The following is a 24,193-nucleotide window of genomic DNA, read 5'->3' as shown; positions in this document are numbered from 1 at the left end:
AGCTCTCATCAGTTGGAAACATCTGATGCATCATGAAACAAAAATAAAACAAAGACCACCCAGGAATGTTGAGCAGCTACGACATTCATCTCCCAAAAGCCCAGCAGCTGGTCTCCTTAGTTCCCAGATCTTAAAAGAAGCAAGGTTGCTACACACCTGTAAACATGGCCTGCCCTAATGTTTTTGAGACATGTTGCTGTGATCAAACTCAAAATGAGCGAATATTTGTCTTAAAATGAGACATTTTCATCGCATCATTTTTATTTCCGTTTTACACAACGTCCCAACTTTTTTTGAGATTAGGGTTGTATCGCCTGTGAGGTACAGTCTTGTCTTTGCACTCGGCTGAATAGGCTTGTTTTTATTGTGGGGTTTCAGTGAGCTAGCCAGAGTATGCTTAGTAGATATACTAACTCCAGAAATGTTTCATTTAGTTGCATTTATTTTTGAGTAAAGCTGGTGGGATTTATCGCAGTGGGATTATTCGATCCATGACACCATAACAGGGAAAAGGTGTGTTTGCTCAGCCAAGGTCAAAACATGGTGATATAAATAAGCACAACAGGAGCAGAGATTTGTTTTTAATTTATTCCAACACAGTTAAAAATCATATATATGTAAAAGGCAAAAACTGGATCCTTTAATTTTAAGTTAAAATTCTTTATTTATGCAGATCTGTAGTTGCATAAAAATGATTTTAATGACGTGTGTGTCAGTCCTTCTCTAATATAACACACCAGTTACCCTGGTCATGGTAGCTGCTCTGTACCTTGACTCCATCCACCTGGCTGCACAGCTGTTCCAGCTCCCCCTGGTGGAAGACATGATAATAGCGGTGAAAGACGGCGGTTAGATGGCTCTCAGACTCTGATTTCAGATGAGAACTCGAGGTCTGAGTGGTGCCACTCGGACTGGGCTTAGAGCCTGGGCTGTGAGTGGCGTCATCAGTGTCAAGTCTTAATCCAGGAGACATACTTGCATCAAAACCTGGACTGAGACCAGGGTTACTGTCAGTTCTGGTTTGGTTAGTTAAAACCTTTTTAGACTTCTCCTTTCTTTTATTCCTTTTCACACCATCTCCTGACTCTTCCTCCCCTGGTTTTTTCCCCTCTTTCAGATGCCAGGGAACTAAAAGGTCCTGGGTGTTAAAGGCTGTGCGGTTTGTGTGCACACTAAGCTTGCCATCAGTCACTTTGCCAACAGGTTCGTAGCCTTCTTCTAAATGTCCGCTATTCTGGATAGCCGATTTCCCATGAGGCTCCCGTCTGTCTTCGGATGTGCTTTTAGTAAGGTTTTCCTTCCCATTATGCTCTTTGTTGTGGTCTTTGAGGTACTTAGACCTCTGCTTGTTGTACTCTTGTTCAAAAGCCCAAACATAGATGAGTGCATGACCTCCAGGCTTTAGAAGTCTCACCAACTCTCTCATAGCTGCTAGCCGCCGCTCCTACAACACACACACATTAAAAAAATTAATTAAAGACAGAATCACATGCAACTCACTGCATGTGAATCATTGTCAGAGAGATTTTGCACCAACAACCTGATTCCTAATTGATGGAATTATGAACACAGAAAAATACCATCAGATTTTGATCCACCGATCAATACCTACTGCTAATGCAGTAAAAGCGTATCTGGAGAGAAAAGCATACAGTGCAACACTATCAGTCATGGATTGGCCTCCCCAGAGCCCAGATGTCAACATTATTTAAGCACTGTGGGATCATGTTGATGGAGAACAGAACAAAAAGCAGCCAACATCCCAAGAAGAGATTTGAATGTCCTTCAAGAAGCTTAGAGAACTATTCCTGAAGACTTCCAGACCTTACAGGAAAGCTGCCCAAGAGAGTTCAGGCTGTATAGAATAAAGGTGGTCATACCAAATATTTAAGTCTGTCTCCTTATGCCTTATATCAGTATTACCAAGTATGTTTGCACATGTTTGAATAAATCACTGCATCCATTCCCATGTTCCTAGTAGAATTTAAAGAAATAAGAGCTGGCTTTTGCACACGGTTCCATGAAAAGTTCAGAACATGAAAACTTTAGTGAGCTACTAACAATTAATACAAGTCTTTTTTTGTAGGTCCATCTTTCTAAATAAAACTGATATAACGGTTCTATTCTGGTTATTCTTTGTATGAGGATGAGCTGTGTGTACCTCTGTGGAGAAATGGTGTATGACGGCTATAGAGATGCAAGCGTCACAGGAGGCTGTTCGCAGAGGAACATTCAGAGCATCAGAAACAAATGCGTGGAAACCCCTCTCTGCACAAATTTGGACGAGAGCGCTGCTACGATCACATCCCACCTGAAATAAAACATACAGAGAGAGAGAGTAACAAGGCCATTCAGTGGACTATCATTCTCAAACGGCAACAAACGCACACGTCAGCAGAGTGTCAGCACGTACAAGGTCTGAAGAAGAACACGTTTACAAACTGCTCGTGATCATTTAAGCCAGAGAAAATGAGCAAGAATGGAGATAAACTATGCGAGGTGAACAAGAGACAGCAGACACAAGTGAGAGAGCGGGAACACTACACATATGCACACACACCCTCGATCTACTGCTGACGTGCAAACAGAAAGATTAAGTAGAGCAGGAGGCACAAAAAGAGGGAAGGACTGAGGCGAGAAAACAGAAGAAGAGCAGAGGCCTGGGTTGGGAGAAAATGAGAACAAGCAGAATAAAACTCGGGTAGCTGCTGTGCTCGCTGCATGATCACAGTGTTCTCTGTTCTGATTTATCACAGCTACACTCTGAGTCAGGATAAGCTGCTTACATGCACCCCCAAATCCCAAACAAGAATATCCCAGTGTGCATACGTAAACAGGAAATGTAGGATATTACCATGGAAACTGAGCTTATGCAAAAACAACAAAAAAAAAAAAAAAAAAAAAGAAACAGGGAAGAAATGAGAGCAACAACAGGAATCTCATCCTGCTGTGCCTTACTCTTATTTATTTAGCCGTCCTGAAGCAAGACGTGATGTTTACACCTGTGGCCAAAAGCAAACTCTCTGCTAACTCACGCCTACATTTCACATTCAGTTATACCCTCCCAGAGACCCAAAGCTCTACCACTGGAGGTAGACGTGTAAGCTGCAGCGTCTAGCCCAATGATGCAAACTTTGCTTCATTCTGAAGCACAGAGGTCAGGCTTATGCAACCAGGTCCTGAAGTGGCTCGCTCAGGTTCCTCCTTTTCTTTTTATGTTTATGAAAATCCCGAGCACTGCGAGTGTGACCACGACGTGGTCTGTCTACTGTTCGGGGAAAGAAGCTTTAGCTGATGCGCAACAGCTGCAGTTCCCCAAATGGCCACTTGAGGTTGGCTTTGAGAGGAAATAAACCCCATAGTCTCCAATGTTAAAACACTCAGGGCAGAAATTATGATATGTATAGCTGTACAGGGGCGATTCTTTTTTAACTGACAGTATAAAGTTTTCAGCCTCCTTCAGAGTAAATAGATGTGGATACTTCACACCCAGCATTGACAGCTGAGGTGAACAGTGTACCCTAATTACAGATGAACAGCTCACCTTGAACTTTTTTAAATGTAAACAATACTTGTTTTATCCAAGAAGACAAAGTTATCTCACTTCAGCGATTTGTTTTTTGCTGCAAAATGACACGGTGAACCACACCAGCACTGTCACTGAAACCTGCCATAAATGTGAAGTCAGTCTGGACTGCATGGGGTCAAGTTGCCAATAACATGCAATCTATGTCTGTCAATACAACAGTTAACTGTGATAAATCAGTGAAAATCCCTGATGCTGTCTGCATAGACAGAAATTCCCATTAACTATTATGTTATAAATGAAAAAGTTCTTTGGAAACCTTCAACAATCTCCCCGATTGTTTGCAGAAAGGTTGCTTCTTATCAGGTGAGATGAGGCCTTTTGTTTTGAATATTCCCAGATTAATTTTTATTTATTTACTTGAATATTGATAATTGGTGTCCCTGTATATATCGCAATACTGTCTCAATTTCTTCCAACTAAAGAGATTTTTAAACAACTAGGATATCTTTTTTGTTTTCCGGTTCTATTAAACATCACAACTCATTCAAGTGAACCAATCCACCAATTCACCAAAATAAAATGTTGCCACCAGACAATCAACCTTTAACATGGACAAATTTAGAGCTCCTGAATTCTCCCAAGAATTTAAAGCTGTGTTGTTTTTAGGAACGGTTTGTCACATTCGAGCAGTCATTCAAGACTGCTCGAATGTGTAAGTTAAAAAGCTCATCAGTATCACTCCCCCGTCATTAAAGCACAAGCAGATCTGACTATAATTACAACCCTGTATTCCATTTATTACAGCCATGCTTTGATGTTTTATGTAAGTCCATTTCACTTTCTTTTATCCTTTCACCTATAAGTCTGATGGTGTTTAAAGGCTTTAACCCAAAGTTAAACCTGATGTTACATCTCTAACCTCACCTCTGTGGCCTTATCAGAGCGACAGTGTTGTGTAAGGTCATTAGTAGTTATTGGATGAGTCATGCTGATCTACATGTGTTTGAAAAAGCCCAGAGCCATCTTAGATTTTGCATCCCTATGTGAGAAATGAAGGAGAGGAGTTCTAGCTCGAATACACAGATGAATGCTTCTGCAGATAAGCGCCTGTTATGAAAATGTGTAGCATTTCAAAGCGCTGACAATCTAAGAAACAGCAGCAATAAAAAAAGCAGTGATAGAGGAAATTACCCTGCAGGGATCAATGAAGTATCTCAGAGGCGCAGACATTTCAGTATAAAATGACACTCACTGCAATCATCTCTGGGTTTACGCCCAGGTATTTCCCATTTCCGCAGCCCACATCAGCTAGTACGCTACCCGGTGGGAGCGAGGACAGGAAGTGGCAAACGCGAGGCCAGGGGGAGTGGCGGGTGCTGCTGAAGTGGGAGGCGATAGCGTCGTACACCCGGTGCACATACTCCTCCTCTAGACGGGCTGCATCGGCATGGCAACATGGAAGCGCGGGAGGGGACGGCGTAGAGGGCGAGAGTGTTGAAGGAGCTCCCTGACTGTCACAGGCAGAGGGGAAGGCTGGAGACAGAGAGAAGGCGTTCACTGGTGAGATGTGCCGATCGTTTATCTTTGACCTGCGTTGCCATGCAACGTTTAATTACAATCATATCGTTCGCATATCTTTTATTATTGTCTTTATGCAAAAGCGCTAGCTATGCTCTGGGTTTAGGATTCTCATGCGATGAAACTGTCAGACAAAATAACATAATCCTGCTGTCTAATTTTAATATTAGACAAAGATATCCTGACAATTTCATTTATTAAGCGACAAAAGGTAAACAAACCTATCAATCTGGCCCTGTGGGGGATAAAGTAGTAGCCTAAACTGTGATTAACCACATTTTTTGGAAAGCCAAGTTCAATTTCACTAGCCACACCCAGGTCTGATTGCTGCCATACCTGTAGAATTAAGAAATCACTTAAACTGAACCTGACAAAGTGAAGCAGGCTGAAAGACCTCAAAAAGCAAAGCATCATGTCAGGATCTAAAGAAACGTCTGAGAAACAAAGTTGCTTGATCAGTGTGAAACGGGGTTACAAAGCCATTTCTAAGGTTTGGGACTCCTGTCACCATGGTGACAGCCATGGTTGGAACTGTGGTGAACCTTCCCAAGAAGTGGCCAGCCTAACAAAATTACTCCAAGAGCGCATCAACAACTCATCCAGGTCACAAAAGAACCCAGAACAACAGAAATGAAAAAATGAAGCCCCGTAACATATTACATATATTAAAATTAAATTTACCTCTCAAAACCTCACTTACTCTCATAATGTGAGTAAAGCAGTTTATAAAAGCAAAGTGTGTTTTGCTTCACTCTCACCACAGCGGCAGGGTTCAGGCCTGATCTTGCGGAAAGTGAAAGAAGTGCGTGTGCCCCTCTTGCTCAGAGTCAGATTGCTACGTGTTCCAGGTTCAGGCGTCACATGATCGGGGGATTGCTGCTCACAGGCCGGCACCATGTCAAACTTACGAGGAGTGATCCTAAAAGGACACACAAAGAGCTTGTCTTAGTAGTTATAAAAGACAAAAACACACAAACCAACTGGTGAAGAGGATGAGAGGATGTGGATGTGAACAAATACAATGCAAAGGTTGAAGACGAAGACCATCAACAGACTGAAATGTACTAATTGTAGTAAATAAATAGTTTCTTTTTCAGAGGAAAAAGCAGCAAATTAAGCATCAATCCAAAGATCAGGTCAAAAGAACCTGACTCCAAAAGGAGAGACTGATGCTTTGACACAGTCCAGCTTACCCATGAGTCCAGAGATATCTGCTCTCGCTCTTCATGACCAGCAGGCTCCGTCCAGGCAGCACCACAGCAACAACACGACCATCAGGATGTCGGAACTCCATCACCGTCTGCACAAACACAAACGCGCTGTGTTAAAAGTAAGAGTGGTTTCTACTCATTACTTCACTGCACCGATAATAACAAATTACTGATTAAATTAAAAATTTTTATGAAGGTTTTAAAGTCATTGGGTGTGGATTTATATACATATATATTTCTTGCAGGCATATTTCCAATGCCACACACACACACACACACACAAAAAAAAACAGCCGCCAGGCCCTTCCCTTTGTAACCCAATCATTTTCTACTGATGGATGACATCCTTGACAGCTCTCAGTCAGATTTCCGCTCGTATCACAGCATAGAAGCAGCCCTTGCAAAGGTTTTGAACACAATTTGCCTGAGGAATAATGCGGGGAGTTTCACAGACTCGACTGCATTTGATCTTAGCAGCATCTGATACTGTGGATCACTTCTAAATAGGAAAGGCAGGAACTGCAATCAGATTCCTCACACATGGTACATGCAGCCATCATCAATGATGGTGAATGAGAAAGAACTGCTATGATGTAAGAAGTCTCTCAAGGAATGGGTCCTGGTCCTCTCTCATTGCACCTGTGCATTTTGCTGAGTAGACACCCAAACATATCTATTCCTCTCCAACTCACTGTATCATGAGTTCTACAGTAGGAAGAAGGAACAGCATTCACTCGGCACTATCAGCACAACATGGCAACTCTGACTTTGCTGATGACACGGTGCTCTTGCCCCCAGAGACTGGACAAAAACTGCACTTCTGACATCAGAACTGGGAATCAGTCTCAACATCAACAAAGATCAGGCCAACATTATAAGCATGAAGGCCCATCACAGCAGCAGGACATCCACCTAGAAGACATCATGATGCTCCTGTTGTGGACATGCAATTCCAACTAACAGTTCAACAGCAATAATAATTTGGCATCCTGCATCAGTGTTTCCCTACATATTACTGTGCATCTGCTGCAAGTAATAACTGCTGATAATACACCTTTATATTTTTATTATTCATCAAAATGTTTCTGTATCTGCAAGTACAGGAAACAAGTTACGCACTAGTTTTTATGCTTTTAGTTCTTCAGTAGAGAGTTGGGCAATTTCATGGTTTGTTTCTATATTCTAATTAAGCCATACTGCTGTACAGCTATTATTAATTATTATTATTATTATTATTATTATTACTACTACTATTAGTAGTAGTAGTAGTATAACAAATTTAAAAAACTTTGACTCATTTTTCATTTACTTTTTTTTTTTTTTTTTTTTAACGTTTGCACCAAAGCTAATATTTTACTGATCCAGCAGTAGCTCAGGACTGAAAGAGACTTTGGCACAAAACTTCCAAACTACACAGTTTTGACTGATGTCACCCAAAGGAAAACACTGTCGACCACCTAAAACACTGTTCATGTTTTCTCTCACTTGCAGCTAGCAGACACAGCGTTGGTGTTTGATCCTAATGTTTCCTTACAGCACATAACAGAATAAGCTCTGCTGGGAAATTACATCTACAACAATTTCCAATTGTATCCCTCCAAATTCTGACAGCAGGAAAATTGGATTTTGTGAAGTAGATGGCATTCATGTATATGTGTGTGTGTGTGTGTGTGTGTGTGTGTTCCTGTCTAGCTATCTTTATGAGCACCGAAATCTGCATTCTACTATACTTGTGAGGACCGGTGAGTGTGTCCTTACAAGTGACTGTTGGTTCTCACAAGTATAGTGAAGGCCTTTTTGAGGCTCAAAATGTAGTTTCAGTGTCAGGGTTACAATTAGGTTATGGTTAGGTTTAGGGTAAGGGTTAGGCATTCATTTTTAATGGTTAGGGTAAGGGGCTAGGGAAGCCATTATGTCAATGAAGGTCCTCACTAACACACTACTGTGTGTGTGTGTTCCCCTCTGAGGAGTGTTAGCCAATCAATGAAAGGGTGGAATGTGACTAAATCGATGGTGACGCCGGCAACTACGCTTTACTTCACAACTATTCATCATCTCCCTCCCTCCTCACACGTATGCACGCACACACAAACACACACAGGTTTGTACATCTTTCTGAGTACAATCAATTACAGAGAGCTTCTTTACTTCTTTACTTCCTTACCTTAACTTCAAGCATCACAATAAGTAACCCTAAACCTCTGCCTAACTTCTACAATTAGCCCTAAAGTCAGTCCTTGCTTCTGTAGTCTACAACTGGTCCTCACAAACACACAAGCACACACCAAAAAGGCTGCCAATATACAACATCACAAACAGCTCAATAATGCAGTTATAGTTCGTGTAATTACCAGGAAACAAGTGTTTCATTAATAATGACTGAATCACTTGTGTTACATTTTCAGAGAAATTAAATCCAATGAAACTGAGCGAATGGCATAAAGGTTTGTTATGCACCAAATCCTGTCTGCTTAAATCAAAGCTGAATCAAACTGCAGTGCACTCATTAAATCCACAGAGTAGCAAAATATTTAACAAGGTTTCCAAATAGTCTTTAAAATAAGCTACTTGTTGTATTCTCTGCAACCACCACAACATCAAATTTAGAAATCCTAATGTGCACTCAGAGCTTCATTACTAGTACCCAGTCGGAGCCCCTTTGAGATGGAGCAGAGCAACTTCTTCCCAATACTCAGGGAGGCTGTGGTGTTTCAACAATGCTGAGTTGGTACTAGGTGTCCAAAGTGTGCTAAGAAAATACCCCCCCACCACCACAAACAGCCTGAACCGTTGATACGAGGGAGCATGAATCCATGCTTACACTATCCAATTTTGATGGGAACTACAGCCTCAGTTTACTGCAGAGTGCAGCGGCAATCTGACGTAGCCAATGTGCTTCAAGTTTTCAATGCGTTCTGTGTTCAGAGATGCTCTTCTGCGTGCGGTGGTTCTTCTTCTTATCGGCTTCAAGCAGTCCTCAGTCCTCTGACATCAAAAACACATTTTCACCCAGAGAACTGCCGCTCACTGGATAAATTCTCTTTTATTCGACCTGTCTTTGTAAACCCTACAGATGGCTGTGTGGGAAAATCCCAGCAAATCAGCAGTTTCTGAAATAATCAGACCAGCGCATCTGGCACCAGCAACCATGCCACGTTTAGTCATTCGAATCAACTTTTTCCAATTCTAAAGCACAGTTTGAGCTTCAGCAGGTCACCATGACTACATGTAAATGCGTACTTGAGTGGTGTTAAACAGGAAATACTGCGAGAAATACCACCGCTCAGCTTAACAGTACCATTACTCCCATGCATCGCTTAAAGAAGAGCCAGTTTAATTGCACTCAATAAAACTTTCTTTCGGGGTCTATTCGCTTCAAATATTCCTCCAAGTGTCCCTTCCTTTTTTAACGTGATTTAATATGCCCACTTTTTCTGTGGCTCTGAATCTCCACTGAAAAGCAAGGACAATGAATACACACACTGTCAGTCTGTGTGTGTGTGTGTGTGTGTGTGTGTGTGTGTGTGTGTGTGTGTGTGTGTGTGTGTGTGTGTGTGTGTGTGTGTGTGTGTGTGACAGATGCCACAGCAGATGACAGCTGATTGCTAGCAGAGCCCCTGCTTTTCAGACAAGCAGGGACAGATGGGTGTTCATCCACAGCAATCAGGCAGCAAAGACTAAACCCACGATCTTAGTTTATAGGTCGCAATACCTGTGAACACCTGGAAGAGTGAAGGACATGAAAATGGAAAATCTATAACTCTTGTGTACATCCGTTTGTTTACAAAATTTCTTGCGAGCTTTAATTCCTTAAGTGCCTGCTGGATGAACGGATGCTACGGTGAGAAGGAACTGAAAAGAATGAGACACACCGAGAAGGTAACACAGTGTTCTCAGGAAAAACACAAGGACACAAGATGTGTGCACGTACGCACCCTCACACACACACTACTGACAGCTCTCTGAAGCAGATAAATCACAGAGCTCAGGAAGGTTGCGGTTAATTTGACAGATTAAACTAGAACTTATAAATGAATACACACAGACTTGATCTCACTGGGTTTAAACGAATAACCACCTCTTAACAGTTTTAAGATGAAAGCTGGCAGTGTTTTCTTTAGACCATCTTTATGTACAACTTTCATTTTAATCACTGATGATTGCACGTCGAGTACTGCTGACTGATGCTGGCTTCAAACAGCTACTAATTACCAACAGCTCACAGGTCTGTGGCAACGATGACGATGATCAAATCACAGATGCCTGACCGACTTCTCACCTTTGCCCCCAGGCTCAGAGACAGGATGGTGTCCTCAAAGGCAGAGTGAGTGTCCACATGAGGAGGAATACCTGGAAATATCATAAACAAACATGAAAAATGAAAACCTTCAGAGCAAAGTTAATCAAGCGAAACATTTAAGAAACTTCTCTCAGCCCAAAGGCTTCCATAACTCCTCATCGACTGGTTCAGGAAAGGCTCTGCTGCCACCCAGTGGTGCAAATCAGTAAACTCTGTTTGTGTGCTCTCTTATTCATTTTTAATAACAGATTAATTATCAGTTATAAAAGCAGTTATTAATCAAGCGTAACACTCAACCACTAAAACCAATTTTTCCGTCCATGAATGCAAGTAAATAATCATAATTTGGCATCTTAGTAATTAACAATACTGTGTTAACTTAGAGCAGCTGTGGCATAAACCTTACACTGGATGGTGGTCTAATAAATTTGTTACATTTATATTGTATATTTAAAATTACAATATAATGGCGACGGGGACTAAAAGTCCTTGTTTCAGTTATTAACTGCCCAAAGGACCAGTATAATTATTATTATTATTCTGAGCTGAGAATCATACAGCACTAATCTATCTATCCTTCCTTATCACAATATTCTAACAAAGGGTTGCAGGGGCTCTGGAACCAATCCCAGCTAGTAGAGTTCAGAAATTAAAAAATAAGAGTTGGGAATGAGCAAAAACTTTCTGTGAATTATTCGAGCTGTAACTCACCCTGTCCAGATTCATACTGATTTACAGTCAGCTGGTCTGGCATAACGTTGATCTGTCCATTTCTTAAACAACGCTCCAGAACAGGTAAACACTCCGCAGGGATACCTAGAAACACACATATTCCTCTGCTACTTCTGTTTTGCTTTATTATATGCTTGTCTAGTGACTGAAGACCATATCACGAAAAACACAGTCCACAAAACCACACCTGATACAATATGTTTGATAAAAGAAGATCCAGATTACCTGCAGGTAATGGCTTGTCCTTATCCACATTGTTGTTGTCGTAGCGAAATTCAAAGCCATAATGTTTCACTCTTCTGTGCTTCAGAGCTTTTTGCGCTAAGAATCAGTTAAAGGGGATTATTCAGAAACAGTAATCAAAAGTGTATGCCTGGCTTTTCTTCACAGCTTTTTTGGGGGGGAAATGATACCCTCACCTGTAACATCCTCATTAGTGGATGACCAGTCTACAGCAGCAAGCAGCAGAGCTTCTTCTTCTGGGGACACAAAATCCTCCAGCAGAACTAAACCCTCTGGCAATGGGACGGATGCTTCCTCCTCATAGGTCACTATACAAGAGCGTGAAAATACACAGTAGATCTTAAATACTGGCTGCAAAAAAACCAACAAAACCTTTCAGAGTATTTCAGATTATTTGACTTACTTGTAAACCTAAGATTTGTCAGGCACATGTATCAGTTTTATCATGAGCATCCAGAGACAAAGAACTATCTAGTAAAACACAAGGTTATTTATAAATCGCTTGACAGAAGAGCCTATGAACCCAACAAATGCTTCAATAAGAAGCAATATGAAAAAGCAATAATAAAGCTTCTTATTCATTTAACTAAAAGAAAAAAAATCCAGCTAGCCAATCCTTAACAGCTGATAAACAGCCAATCAAAAGTATGAGTGCAGAGTGCACATGCTGTTTAAAAGAGTAACGCAGCTGACGGTCATCAGCAAAAAAATGGCAAGAAACACTATCAGCACTGGCAATTACCTGACCAAGTGGCAGAAAATACAGACCCAAAAAAAACATCAGACATACACTGACATAGTCTTTGCAAAGATTGAACAACTTCTATTAGTAACATATGAAGAAACCCAATCCAGTGTAAGATCCACTGTATCGAAAGCTGAGCTAAGCTCTAATAAGACCCATACAGAACAATCACCGGCATCTGAAGCCATTGTAATGTCATATGGAACTTTAAGAAGACAACTTTCAGTCAAATGCATTGCAATAACTCATTACATTAATAAAACACAATAAAAAAACCCTGCAAGTGTAAATCCATTTAAAAGAGAAAGGAGAATTTATGTCTAAGCCAGGCTATATCTGAAAGAACTCACAATGTTCCTGATGGTACTGAAAGTAAAAGTACCTGAGTTGACATAAGCGAGGTAGAGCATGACGCTGCTCTCTCCGCACTGCAGCTTCTGTCCATTAAGGTGGGTGTACGCTTTTAGAGCACTCTCTTCACAACTGGAACGAGAATGAAAATGACAATAATATTAGTTTTAACTGGAATAAAAAGGTCCTCAATGTACAAAGCGCATTCCTGCTGTGGCAAAGTGCTGTCTGTGCCCCAAGTGTACCTGTATGTGACAAAAGCATAGGGCTTATGGGGAGGCATGAGCAGGCTCTCCACTTCTCCCGTCTCTTTCAGCGCTGCCGAGAGCTCCTCTCGACTAACGCTGTTCCCCAGGCCACCATTAGCCACCACCAGACTCTGCAGAGGTGAAATAAACAGTAAAAATCACACAAAAACAAACAAACCTGAAAATAACTGAAAAAAAGAAGATGTCAGAAAAAAGGGGGAAAAGGCCTTTTCTCAAGGATTGTTAGACTGCTTAGCAATCAATCAACCTACAACACATACTCTCATGAAAAAACAACTAAACAAATGAAGTAGTTTGTGTTTTTGTTGTGATGCTTTTACTGGCTTAAAATGTTGATGTTTGTTTGTTGATATTTGTCTCTAGTATAAAGTAGTTTGTTCCCTTTTGCTATGAAACCCAATTTTTATGAACTCGTATTTGTATTTGTCTGCAGAGATAACAGCGTGAAATCGTTTCAGATAAATAGAAATGGTTCTTAAAACTGTCTCAGACTGCTGCAGGAACACAAAAATGAATCCCATTTAAAAGGAGCAAATGAAAAGTCTCTTATAACGAGTAAAATATTCAAGGTATTTTCCATAAACAGCGGCTGATTTTCTTGTTAATTTATCAATAATAATAACAACAATAGTAATAAATATATATATAAAAATTTTGAATAGAACAATTAAATATTAGATATGCAGGTAACTTTTAAAATCATTTTAATGTTATAAAACAAGCGAAGAATAATGAAACATATGACAACGAACCATTTCCCGTCAAATAAACGTTATTTTTCTTTACCCTGGTAAGCTGCGGGGTCGTATGGATGCCTTCATGCTTCAGTAATGTGTGACTGGCTTTAATTTGTTTTCTGAGAAGTTTTTTCTCTTCTTTACTTCTCCTGACGGCCTTCACGTTGTTTTCCTCACTAGCATCCATGGTACGTTGTTTTAATCCGTCCGGGTGCAACGGGGACTGAAAGACTTCGGTTCCCAAAGATTACCTCTCCAGGAGACATTTTGTAAAATGTAACTAAAGTGTTTATCTTACATAATTCTGATTTGTTAAGAATAAAATGAAATTATTACATGTGAATAAAATATATATATGCACTTCTCGGAACTTTGTTAGCTACAGCTGTTAACTTATTATCATCTTGTCTTACTCAGCCAATCACATGGCAGCAACTGAGTGCATTTAAACGCGTGGACGTATTAGGACGACCTGAGGATTAGAATGGCAAAAAATGTGATTTATGTGACTTTGAACGTGGCATGGTTTTTGGTGGCAGATGGAATGGTCTGAGTGTTTCAGAAACCACTGATCTTCTGGGAGTTTCCCCACACAACCATGTCTAGGGTTTACAGAGAAATGTATGGCAAGAGAAATATCCCGTTAACATGGGTTTTCTGGGTCAAAATGTATTATTAATGCCTGAAGTCAGAGGAGAATGGTCAGACTACTTCAGCCTAAGAGGAAGGCAAAAGTAACTAAATTAACGACTTGCTACAACCATGGTATACATAAGAGCGTCTCACAACACATGGAACCCTGAAGCACATGGGTTACAGTAGTGGAAGACCACTTCAGGTGGCACGTCTGTCAGATAAAAACAACAAATACTGACAGAGGCTTCGAGCAGGATGACATGCCATGTCACAAAGCTCAAATCATCTCAAACCTATGTCTTGAACATACATTCACTGTACTCCACAGTCGCCAGATCTCAGTTCTGTGGAGCACATTGCTGAGAGCACAAATCTGCAGCAACTGTGTGATGCTATCGTATCAACATGGACCGAAATCTCTGAGAAGTGCTTCCAGCACCTTGTTGAATGTGCACCACAAAGAATTAAGGCTGTTCTAAAGATGAAAGGGAGGTGCATACCACTGAGTGCACATAATATAAAAATCTGATCATATGAACTTCAGTGAGACACTCATTCTTCTATTCCAGATGGATGACTCAGAGTGTCTCACTTTTCCACAGTGTTTTTCTTGATTAGCATCAGCGCATTTTTAAAATGTGCATTTGGACTTTGCCTGTCATTTTTCCAGCATCTGAAAGAATTTTGTCCACCGTGAACCATGAAGGCATAAGAGTACAGTATAGAACAAAGCACAGGTGCAGCTATGATGCTCTTGATGACCCCTGATCCAACAGTCTGGAATAAAGTTGCAGATTCAAAAAAGAACCTGTGACTGTGACCATGTGACTTTTCTTTTCCTTGAGGTTGCATTTTGCATTACACGCATTTTCCCTTTGATGTCCTTTAGAGCAATCAGAGCAACATTGTTAAACTTGTTCTTTAGTCTTAGCTAAGTGATTCTATTCAATTCTCTTCTCATGTCAAAGCTTCTGTTCTGTCCTTTGGCTCTGTTTTGCTGGCATTATAAACGGTAATGTCAAATCCACTTGATCTCCAACTTGATACAGTAAGGGATTAAATATCGAGTGTTGGACTCTACCTTTCCATTTTCAATCATTTCATTCGTCTATCATCAGATTCAACTTAAATGTTGGCAGCTGACCCAGACAGTTGGTATCCTTCATATTTGTTATTTTCAACAAAGCACCATACCCAACACAGCTGGACATATTCTGATCATGCATGAGCATTCACTCATATTCTAGCATAGGTATTGACTTGTGATTTATGTATTCTGTCCATTATTTTGTCTTTGATGCATTGCCTGCCCTGGCCACTGTTCCCTGTCTGATTTCTCTCTCAGTGGGGCCAATTATCTCAGATCCTGCATCCAAATTCCTCTTCTGTCAGATGAATGACTCTGCAACCCCTCTGAACATGAGTGCGTGTTCCAGCACGCGTGTCTCTCTGTGTTCTGAAACATTTGTGCGTGCGCCTCAGTGCTTTGCTGTGTCCCTGTGCATTTATACTCGGGCGTGTTGTGTAATGAGGCCTTCACCTGTCTTCTGCCATCTCCGTAATTACACTGCTGGCCAGTGCGAGCCCTCGGTCGTCTCAACGGCAGACTCTGTTTATCCTACAAAACAACAGCTGGTCAGGCAGGAGAGCATGTGGCTGCCCTCTCCCAACATGATAACAACACTCTGCTCTTTTTTTAAGCATTCAAATAAATTAAACCCTTTTATCACTGTTGGAGGTGATATCAGGTGCAATATCAGTAAGAATTCAAGCTTTAATCTCTAGTACGGAGCATTCACTACATTCAGTACAATTTGCTAAACTGGTAAAATGGCTCATTAAATGATTGATGTTCAGTTCCTCTCCTATTTTCTAATAATTTCCAACATTGCAAACCAACAACGTTTGTTGCAATTTATTATACTGATGTTGCACAGTTTTTTTTATAACACATGGATCAGTTTCATTTACTTGGAGATGGGAAGAATTTCTAAACCACTTTCAGGGCCTTCAGTGTCTTCCAAGCCTCCACTGGCTTAAAACCCAAGGTTTGAGTTTCATTTTTAGAACTGAAAGAAAACATCCCATGCCAAAAGCCCAATTTAGAAGCTAATGAATGATCCAATAATGACTCAGTGACAGAATCCTATCCTTTGTCAACCCCAGTTTCCAGAGTCAAAAATAAAATTTGGACCTGAAAACTCAGATATCATTTTAACATTACATTTCTCATTTGGTTGGCCATACACAAATGTCTTAAATACTAAGGTGAAGAAGTTAGCGTTAACATTGCACCAAGTGGAAATGCTTGAAGCTGCACAGTAATTCAGGTATTCCTCATGCCATCGTTCAAGGGCAGTTTCACCTTCAGCACCAGCCAAAATCTCAAAAGCAATGTAATGGTGAGAACACAAGTGGAATCACTTCTGTAACCTGAGGCATGCCATCAACCTTTGAAATGCAGGACCGGTAGCTATTTGCCAAACTCCTGCTGCTGGCATCTTTGTATTGTAATTAGCTGGGACCACAGGATGAAGAAACCAGATGCTGCCTTTTAAAATAGTGACTCTGATGTCTGCTTCTCTCTGGAGACGTGTGAGCAGATGATTGGTAGTTGGAGAAAGGTGAGTTATAAAAACTGCAGTCTATCAAAGATATTCTACATCTGCCAATGGTGGTTATGTCTTTTCATGCATATGGAGAAAGAGAAGCATGAAATTAGTAATAATGACAAATCATCAACACAAAAATATTACCATTCCTGCAGAAGACAAAAGATTAGCCTATTCAAGGACTAACAGGGAGGGGTAAGGATGGGCAGAAATAGAAGCTAAAGCAGCAGATCTTATGTTGAAACATTTTAACCGGTCAAAATATTTAGAGGTCTGAGAAGTGTGTTTGGAGATCCATCTGATCTGTGTATAATCTCTCTGCCAGAATGGCAGTCAGCTGGGATGAAGTCCTATCCTCTGATAATTGCTATGGCAAAGATCTGGCCACTATAAATGAGCAAAGTTGTGAGCTAAATAATTTTCCAGTGCCAGCTATTTATAGACCAATGTTCAGACTAACCCACAGTATTTAATGAATATGGGGAACTTGTGACATGATATTTTCCACAACCTAAGGCCAAGAAAGCCAATTGATGTTTTTACTGGCATTGGAATGAAATGCACCTTTTAGGGCTACACAAATATATAAAATGGAATAAACATATGTTCCACCACTTTTGGGGGAATGCAAAAATATTCAATTTCTATCAGGTTTAATTCAGAGACAAGACTTCTAAAGTAATTTGTTATAATCTAAACACTAGATTGTAATTTGAAATTAGATTTGCTGTCTTTTGGTAAGACTCATACCATACTCAGACACATGCTGTCTGCTCTAACACAAACGCCATTGAGAAGCTAATATTAGCTTAGTTTACCATACCATAGCTAGTTAGTAGCTAGCTAAAGAATTATTTTCTTATGTTATAAAATGAAGTTGCCATGTAATACAGGTTCCTCTTCCCACTTGTTACAATGCAGCCTGTTATACTATACTAACACCAAGAGTGCAATAGACAAGCATGCAGAAATTGCAGTAAGTTGCAGTTAAGCTGTAGTACCACCAAGGGGAGATTTTATTTCAAGCCATCATCAAAATAATCACAGGAAATCATTTAAAGAGACATTACTTACACATTTACATGTAAGTACAAATTAGCCACCTAGCTTAATTGTTGTAGGATAGAAGGACCCAGGAATGTACTTGCTTGGTCACTCGGACTTCTTGGCTTTAAACATACTATTTCCCCCTCCAGATATTGCAATTTCTGGATGTACTGCAGTTTCTGCATTTCATGCTTTGCCATGAAATTGGGTTGGTTGTTTACATGCTAAAAATAGGTCATTTTAGTCTGGTGTTAGGTGGCTGCCAGACATGTGTAATTCAGCCTTTGTGGATATAAATTATATGCTACTGTCAATAGATTAAAATGATAGTGTTCATAAGGTGTTAAAACTAAAACCAGGTCATATTAGCCTATTGCTAGGTGGTTGCTAGGCAACATGGTGGCATCAGAAAATATTAGGCATAATTCAGTGTGCGTGATTATAAATAGGATGTTCTTGTCATGAAATAAAAATCATACAATGTGGTTAGTCTTATAGTTTACAAATTATAAAGAGGGGTAATTTTAGCGTGTTGCTCTGGTTGCTAGGCAACATGATGACTCCACATTATCCTATATAGATAAGAACCTTCAGGCATTGAATAGATACCTGATGGTCTAGGAGGTGTAATATTTTATTTTATTTTATTTTTGTGTATTACTATAATATGTTTATTAGTAGTAGTAGTAGTAGTAACTGTCACGACAAAAGAATTTTCACTAGAGCTGGAATAAATAAAGCATAACTTATATTTTAGATGTGTTGCTTTGATTCAGATACATTACTGCTGTTATTTATTTTCCATAATGTTTACAGTTGGAAACTGTCACCACATTAACTTACACATCAGAATAAACATAGTGATATTGCATTCAGAAAATGGATGTGTATACACACACACACACACACATGGTGTTTCTGAGGCCTTGTTGACACCACTCTGTCTCCCCTCAGATTTAGAGGGCAACTCTCCCAGCACTTTTCTATCTTAAATGCACACACAGCTGTCACAGTGGGCCATAGTCCACCCCGCACAGAGATGCCAGCACAATTCACGCTGTGTTATTCAATCACCCCAGAATTGGATCTCTGTGACAATGGGAATCCCTGGGTGAAATAGCGCTTGGTCCGAGGCTGGCAGAGCAGCAGGGTGATAAAATTCAACCGGTTTGATCTGTTTAATCCTCTGGGAATGGCCTTGGAATCCTGCGATGGAAAGGTTCAAGTGATCTGTGCTTGGACTTTGTCCTTCTGTGGCCCCTCTGTGTGTGCAGGAGAAAGTGTGTTTGTCAAGGGGGTTTAACACTAGGTCAGAGATAACACAGTTTTTAGCAGCTGTCAAGTGTGAGGTGAGGTGAGATGTTTGCTTTGATGAAATGTCAAAATCCTCTCTTAGCACGAGCATAATACAGAATATCAGGAATCCACAAAAGAACGAAAACCTATTCTCAATTTAGTTTCTATTAAAGGAAAGCTGTGGATGATGAGGCTTCAGTTACAGCAGTGCAAGAAAAAAACAATAAATATAAGAACAGTAAGAAAATAAATATACACTTTAGGACTCGGGGTAAAGGGATCAATAACAATTTAAAATTTATAATTTACAGTTTGATGATTTAAAGTCTCACACACAGGGGAGGGGGGCGGCTGCTTCCAAATAGAGCACATTTCATTCATAATGTTTGAAATCCAAGCCCATTATGTATTCATGATTTGAATCCCGGGTTGTGCGAAATCCCAGAAATACACCTTAGACAAAGTGAATCTGTGAACTAAGGCGTGGGTCTATTAGGTTATGTTGTGGTGATCCTCGAGTTGGGGGACTTGTGTTCATACTGGAGTGCAAAATTAAAACCAATGGAAGATGGACAAGAAAAGTTCAAAGCCATCAGGTGCTCAGTTTAGAAAAAATAGAAAAGAAGAGGAGGAGAAACGAGCAAAAGATACAGGTAAGCAGATGTGTCGTTGGATAATGGCAGGTCATGTATCCTGAAACAATCAGAATCAGAATACTTTAATATTAATCCCTAAGGAAATAATGTGGATTACAGTTGCTCCAAGAAGAAATGGTAAATATAGCAACAGTAACAGACTAAACTCCAAACATTATGTTACAGATTTTAATATTAATTAGTTGTTGTCAATTGTTGAATTGTCCTGTTCTCATTGTATGAGTGTATGCATACTATGCATACACTCTCTCTCTTCATGTGTGTGCGTGTGTCTTTCTCTGGTGAAATTCAGTCTGGTTCCGACAACAGTTTTATGTTAATGTACAATCCTTAATATGTTTTATGTGTGTGTCTGTGTGTGTGTGTGTGTGTGTGGGGGGGGGGGGGGGGCAGAGGGAGTGTTCGCCCAGGGCACCAAACAGGCTAGGACCGCCACTGTTCACAGCTGCCTTAATTCTTCTTGGCATAGACTCAACGCGGTACTAGAAACATTCCTCAGATATTTTAACCCAGAATGTTATGATAGCGTCAGACAGTTGCTGCAGATTTGTCAGCTGTGCATCCATGTTGGAAATCTACCTGTTCTAATATACCCCAAAGGAACACTCTTGGACTGAGATCTGGTGACTATGTAGGCCATTGGGTACAGTGAATTCAATGTTCAAGAAACCAATTGGAGATGATTTGAGCTTTGTGGCTTGGTGTTTTATCCTGCTGGAAGCAGTCATCAGAAGATGGGAACAGTGTGGCCATAAAGGGATGAACATGGTCAGCACCACTCAAGTAGGCTGTGGTATTTAAGCAATGATCAGTTGGTACTAAGGGGACCAAAGTGTGCCAAGGAAACATCCCCCACAAAATTACACCAACACCACCAGACAGGATGGGTCCGAGCTTTTAAGACGTTTATACTATATTCTGCACCTACTATCAGAATGTCGCAGGAGGAATCATGACTCTTCAGACCAGGCAACACTTTTCCAAATGTCTGTTGTCCAATGTTGGTGAACCTGTTTGTATTGTATCCTCGGTTTTCTGTTCTTAGATGACAGGAGCGGCACATGGTGTGGTCTACTGCTGCTGGAGCCCAGCTGCCTCAAGATTCATCGTGTTGCTGCTCTTCTGCAGACCGTGGCTGCAACGAGTGGTTGTTTGAGTTGCTGTTGCCTTCCCATCAGCTTTAAACAGTCTTCCCATTCTCATCTGACCTCTGACATAAAAGAGAACTAGATAGCTTGCCTTTTCTAGACCGTTCTCTGTAAACCCCAGAGATGTTTGTGTGGCAAAGTCCCAGTAGATCAGCAGTTTCTGACCAGCCAGCCTGGCACCAACAACCATGCCACGTTCTAACTCACTTAAATCACCTTTCTTGCCTTTTCTTATGCTCAGTTTGAACTTCAGCAGGTGTCTGACTATGTTTGCTAGCCTAAGTTAAGCTGCTGCCCTGTGATTGACTGATTCGATATTTGTGTTTACAAGCAGTTGAACAGTTGTAGCTACCACTATGGCTGGTGGGTATAAAGATACGTATCATGCAAACTAATTATAGTTGCTAATTTTTGTTATATTGATATATAATACCAATCCATCCCATTACTATCCAGCCCTGCCTGGCTTTGTCAAAAAAAGTAACAGTAAGATAATAACCACAAATCAGCACTGAGTAACAATTTCTTTAATCAGTAGAAAAGATGAGAAATTCAGATTAGGTCCAGGCATAATCAAGGGGTTTAATTTTTTGCTTTGCCCATCCACATGTGTGGATTTTACTAAGAGCATTATGTATCCTCTGTCTCTTCATCCATCAAGGATAAGCAACTTAATGAAGGGTGCAAGCCACTGTGCTTGACACCCCTCTATAATCAGTACCTATTTGAAATTCCATGTAAGTGTGTATACTGACGATACTTTTGGGCCATTACAAATTCTTTGCTTTTAAGTTGAGAAGGGACTCGATCGGTGACTGGTTAACAGAGGCTTCAGTTGGTTTAAAACAAGCATGCCTGGTATTTTACATTTTGAAGAGACTGCTCCTGAGGACAATTCCTCTGATACTGGGCGATATTGTTAGTTTCCTATATCCATTGGATGATATAAGTATTATGTTTGGAACAACTGTAATCCACCTAGTATCTCCAATAATGTGTTATAAATAACCCTGAGACCCTCCTCTGTTGTGTGTGTGTGTGTATGAGAGCGAGAGAAACAGACTCTGTATGGTTATGGGTAGGAAAACTCCAGTGGATGAGATTGTGGAAAATAACACACTCTATTGGTTGTTTAATTGGTGTGTGACATCAGTCGGTGTGTATGTGAACCATGGGCGGTCCACTGAGGTTGGCTACTTTAGGAGCAGGCCGTGCCCCTGGCAACAGCAGAAAACTGGACAACAGCAAGAAACAGATGATACGGGGAGAACTGCTGCAATCGAGACATTTCCAAGAAGAAGATACACTTCTCTTGGAGGGCAAGGCAAGGAGCGGACGATAACATTTGCTTTCTCTTTGTCCTGTTCATAGTGCGATCACAGCCAAGCAATCAAGGTAACAGCGACTGCGACTGGGTCTGGCTTTGTGCTATTGTCCTCAGCAAAGCCTCAGTTTTGCCAGTTTTATCTAAGCTATTAATGGCACATATCAAAACAGCCCAACTTCTAAATGTATAGAACATGTTTAACCTGATTTATTAGTGTATTAGGGTGTATGCTTTGCGTGTGTTTCTGCCCCATGCTAATATGAGGGGATGTTGTTGTCCTTTTCTTTGCTGACCTTTGGTGACTGTAAACAGTAACTCAGCAGAGAAGTCACTGATCCCTCTAACCTGTTGTAACAGGGACTGCATAAACCAGCACAGAGCATGTGCACCATTGTGTATTGCATTTTTGCCTACACTTTAACAACTGAAACGCAGTTTCTTTTTCCTACCTCTGTCTTAAAAGTTTACAGCAACCAACCTCTCCTCGACTGTCTCACCTATCCTCTCCATCCAGCACGCTGCCATGGATCGCTCGGTGCAGGAGCTGTTCCTCAACTTCATGATCGTCTTAATCACTGTGCTGCTGATGTGGTTGCTGGTGAAATCTTACCAGGACTAAAAAATTAAGCAATGAGAGAGGAAACGGACGTGAGGCGGAGGGGATGGAGAGACACGTGCGTCGGGTTATCGGAAGACTTGGCTGCTGGCTAAATTTTATAATACAGTGTTTACACCTATAGCTCTGCTTATTCATGTGAGGTCAACAATAAGTGGTTACTATAGCCGGGACAAACTATGAAGGATAAAATAGTTCAGAATCTGTATTTTTAGTGTTTTTTGTTTAGTTTTTTTGAATAAGGCCATGAATGTGAAATCACAGCATAGTGGTCAGGGTTAATAAATAAGAATAAAATTGTTGAAAACCCAAATGGGATGGCTTGAAAACTCTAAAAAAAAATGCAATGTCACTATAAACAGGAGTGCATACCATAGTCTGTATGTCTAAGTGCCCAACACATTTAACAATGCTGTTGTGTCCAATTTTTCAGTTTTTTTTGTCAAAGGGATGAACACGACAAACTCATAAAACAAGACAACACGACTGTTGAAGCATTATGTTTATGATCACTTCTTAACATTAAACAGTCTTTCATTTGTTTAGCTTCTGTTTCTCAGCACAAACTTGCCATGCACACCCACATTTGCTCTTTGCAGGTTTGTTAAACTTTAGTCTATACTATCCTTTTGAAGCTACAGAGTGTTTCTCTATGACTGATAAAGTGCACATGAAAAACTGTTGTGTGCACCCGGAGAGGAGAACCAGAACATGCATGGACACATGGCAATGTAGTAACAGAATAAAGGCAAGCTGATTAAAGTGCATACTGACATGTGCTTTCAAAAGTTGACCTGTTGACTGATTTTCCCCTTTAAAGTAAAAGCAAGAGAGGCTTGCCTCCCAGAGGCTCTCTGTGGCATAATTTGTGTATTCCTGCCAAAAAAAATCAAAATCAAAATCCCCAAATTCAGAAAAATGAAAGAAGTCTGAATTCCTGAACAGAGTCTGTAGCTGCAAGAAGGCTGGTAAGTTTACAGAACATGCTAATTATTTATGTGGATTTTCTATCTGTAACATGCTGTCAAAAAAAATACTCGGATACTAAAATAGAATTCTAAAGGGGTCCTCCATGGGAGGGGCAATAATTAGAGTGACAGCAAAGCTCCTATGATGACAGGAGCTCCGCACATACAATACAAAGATCAAACTTGACCCTA

At 40.5% G+C, this 24,193-nt stretch overlaps 2 protein-coding genes across 3 annotated transcripts; one reads left to right on the top strand and one right to left on the bottom strand.

The window, feature by feature from the left end:
* Nucleotides 1-568: 568 nt before the first annotated feature.
* alkbh8 (alkB homolog 8, tRNA methyltransferase) lies at nt 569-13,923 on the bottom strand. Its single transcript, XM_026193453.1, has 12 exons — nt 13,745-13,923; nt 12,935-13,068; nt 12,721-12,821; nt 11,770-11,901; nt 11,576-11,671; nt 11,330-11,434; nt 10,598-10,668; nt 6,301-6,407; nt 5,866-6,026; nt 4,782-5,062; nt 2,162-2,311; nt 569-1,444 (listed from the first exon to the last, which is right to left on the bottom strand). The coding sequence occupies exons 1-12, from the start codon at nt 13,880-13,882 to the stop codon at nt 713-715; spliced, it is 2,208 nt and encodes a 735-aa protein (XP_026049238.1). The 5' UTR covers nt 13,883-13,923; the 3' UTR covers nt 569-712.
* An 8,249-nt stretch (nt 13,924-22,172) lies between these two features.
* On the top strand, nt 22,173-23,795 carry LOC113036886 (sarcolipin). Of its 2 annotated transcripts, none has more exons than XM_026193466.1 (2): nt 22,173-22,485; nt 22,932-23,795. In XM_026193466.1, exon 2 carries the CDS (start codon nt 22,941-22,943, stop codon nt 23,034-23,036), a length of 96 nt encoding a protein of 31 aa, XP_026049251.1. In that variant the 5' UTR covers nt 22,173-22,485; nt 22,932-22,940; the 3' UTR covers nt 23,037-23,795. The 2 variants fall into 2 exon arrangements, with proteins under 2 accessions (XP_026049251.1, XP_026049250.1); XM_026193465.1 differs by having other exon boundaries at nt 22,190-22,485; nt 22,881-23,795.
* The last annotated feature ends 398 nt before the right edge of the window (nt 23,796-24,193 follow it).

This window comes from Astatotilapia calliptera, chromosome 14 (assembly GCF_900246225.1).
Source record: "Astatotilapia calliptera chromosome 14, fAstCal1.2, whole genome shotgun sequence".
NCBI lineage: Eukaryota > Metazoa > Chordata > Actinopteri > Cichliformes > Cichlidae > Astatotilapia > Astatotilapia calliptera.
This window is presented reverse-complemented; position numbering and strand designations above follow the sequence as displayed.

Excerpts from the sequence above, each read along its gene's own strand:
- alkbh8 (XM_026193453.1), bottom strand. The coding sequence starts at position 13,882 with ATGGATGCTAGTGAGGAAAACAACGTGAAGGCCGTCAGGAGAAGTAAA. Across the intron at positions 11,902-12,720 it reads CCTCGCTTATGTCAACTCAG|TGACCTATGAGGAGGAAGCA; the intron begins GTACTTTTACTT and ends GCTCTTGTATAG. Across the intron at positions 1,445-2,161 it reads TACACCATTTCTCCACAGAG|GAGCGGCGGCTAGCAGCTAT; the intron begins GTACACACAGCT and ends TGTGTGTTGTAG.
- LOC113036886 (XM_026193466.1), top strand. The coding sequence starts at position 22,941 with ATGGATCGCTCGGTGCAGGAGCTGTTCCTCAACTTCATGATCGTCTTA.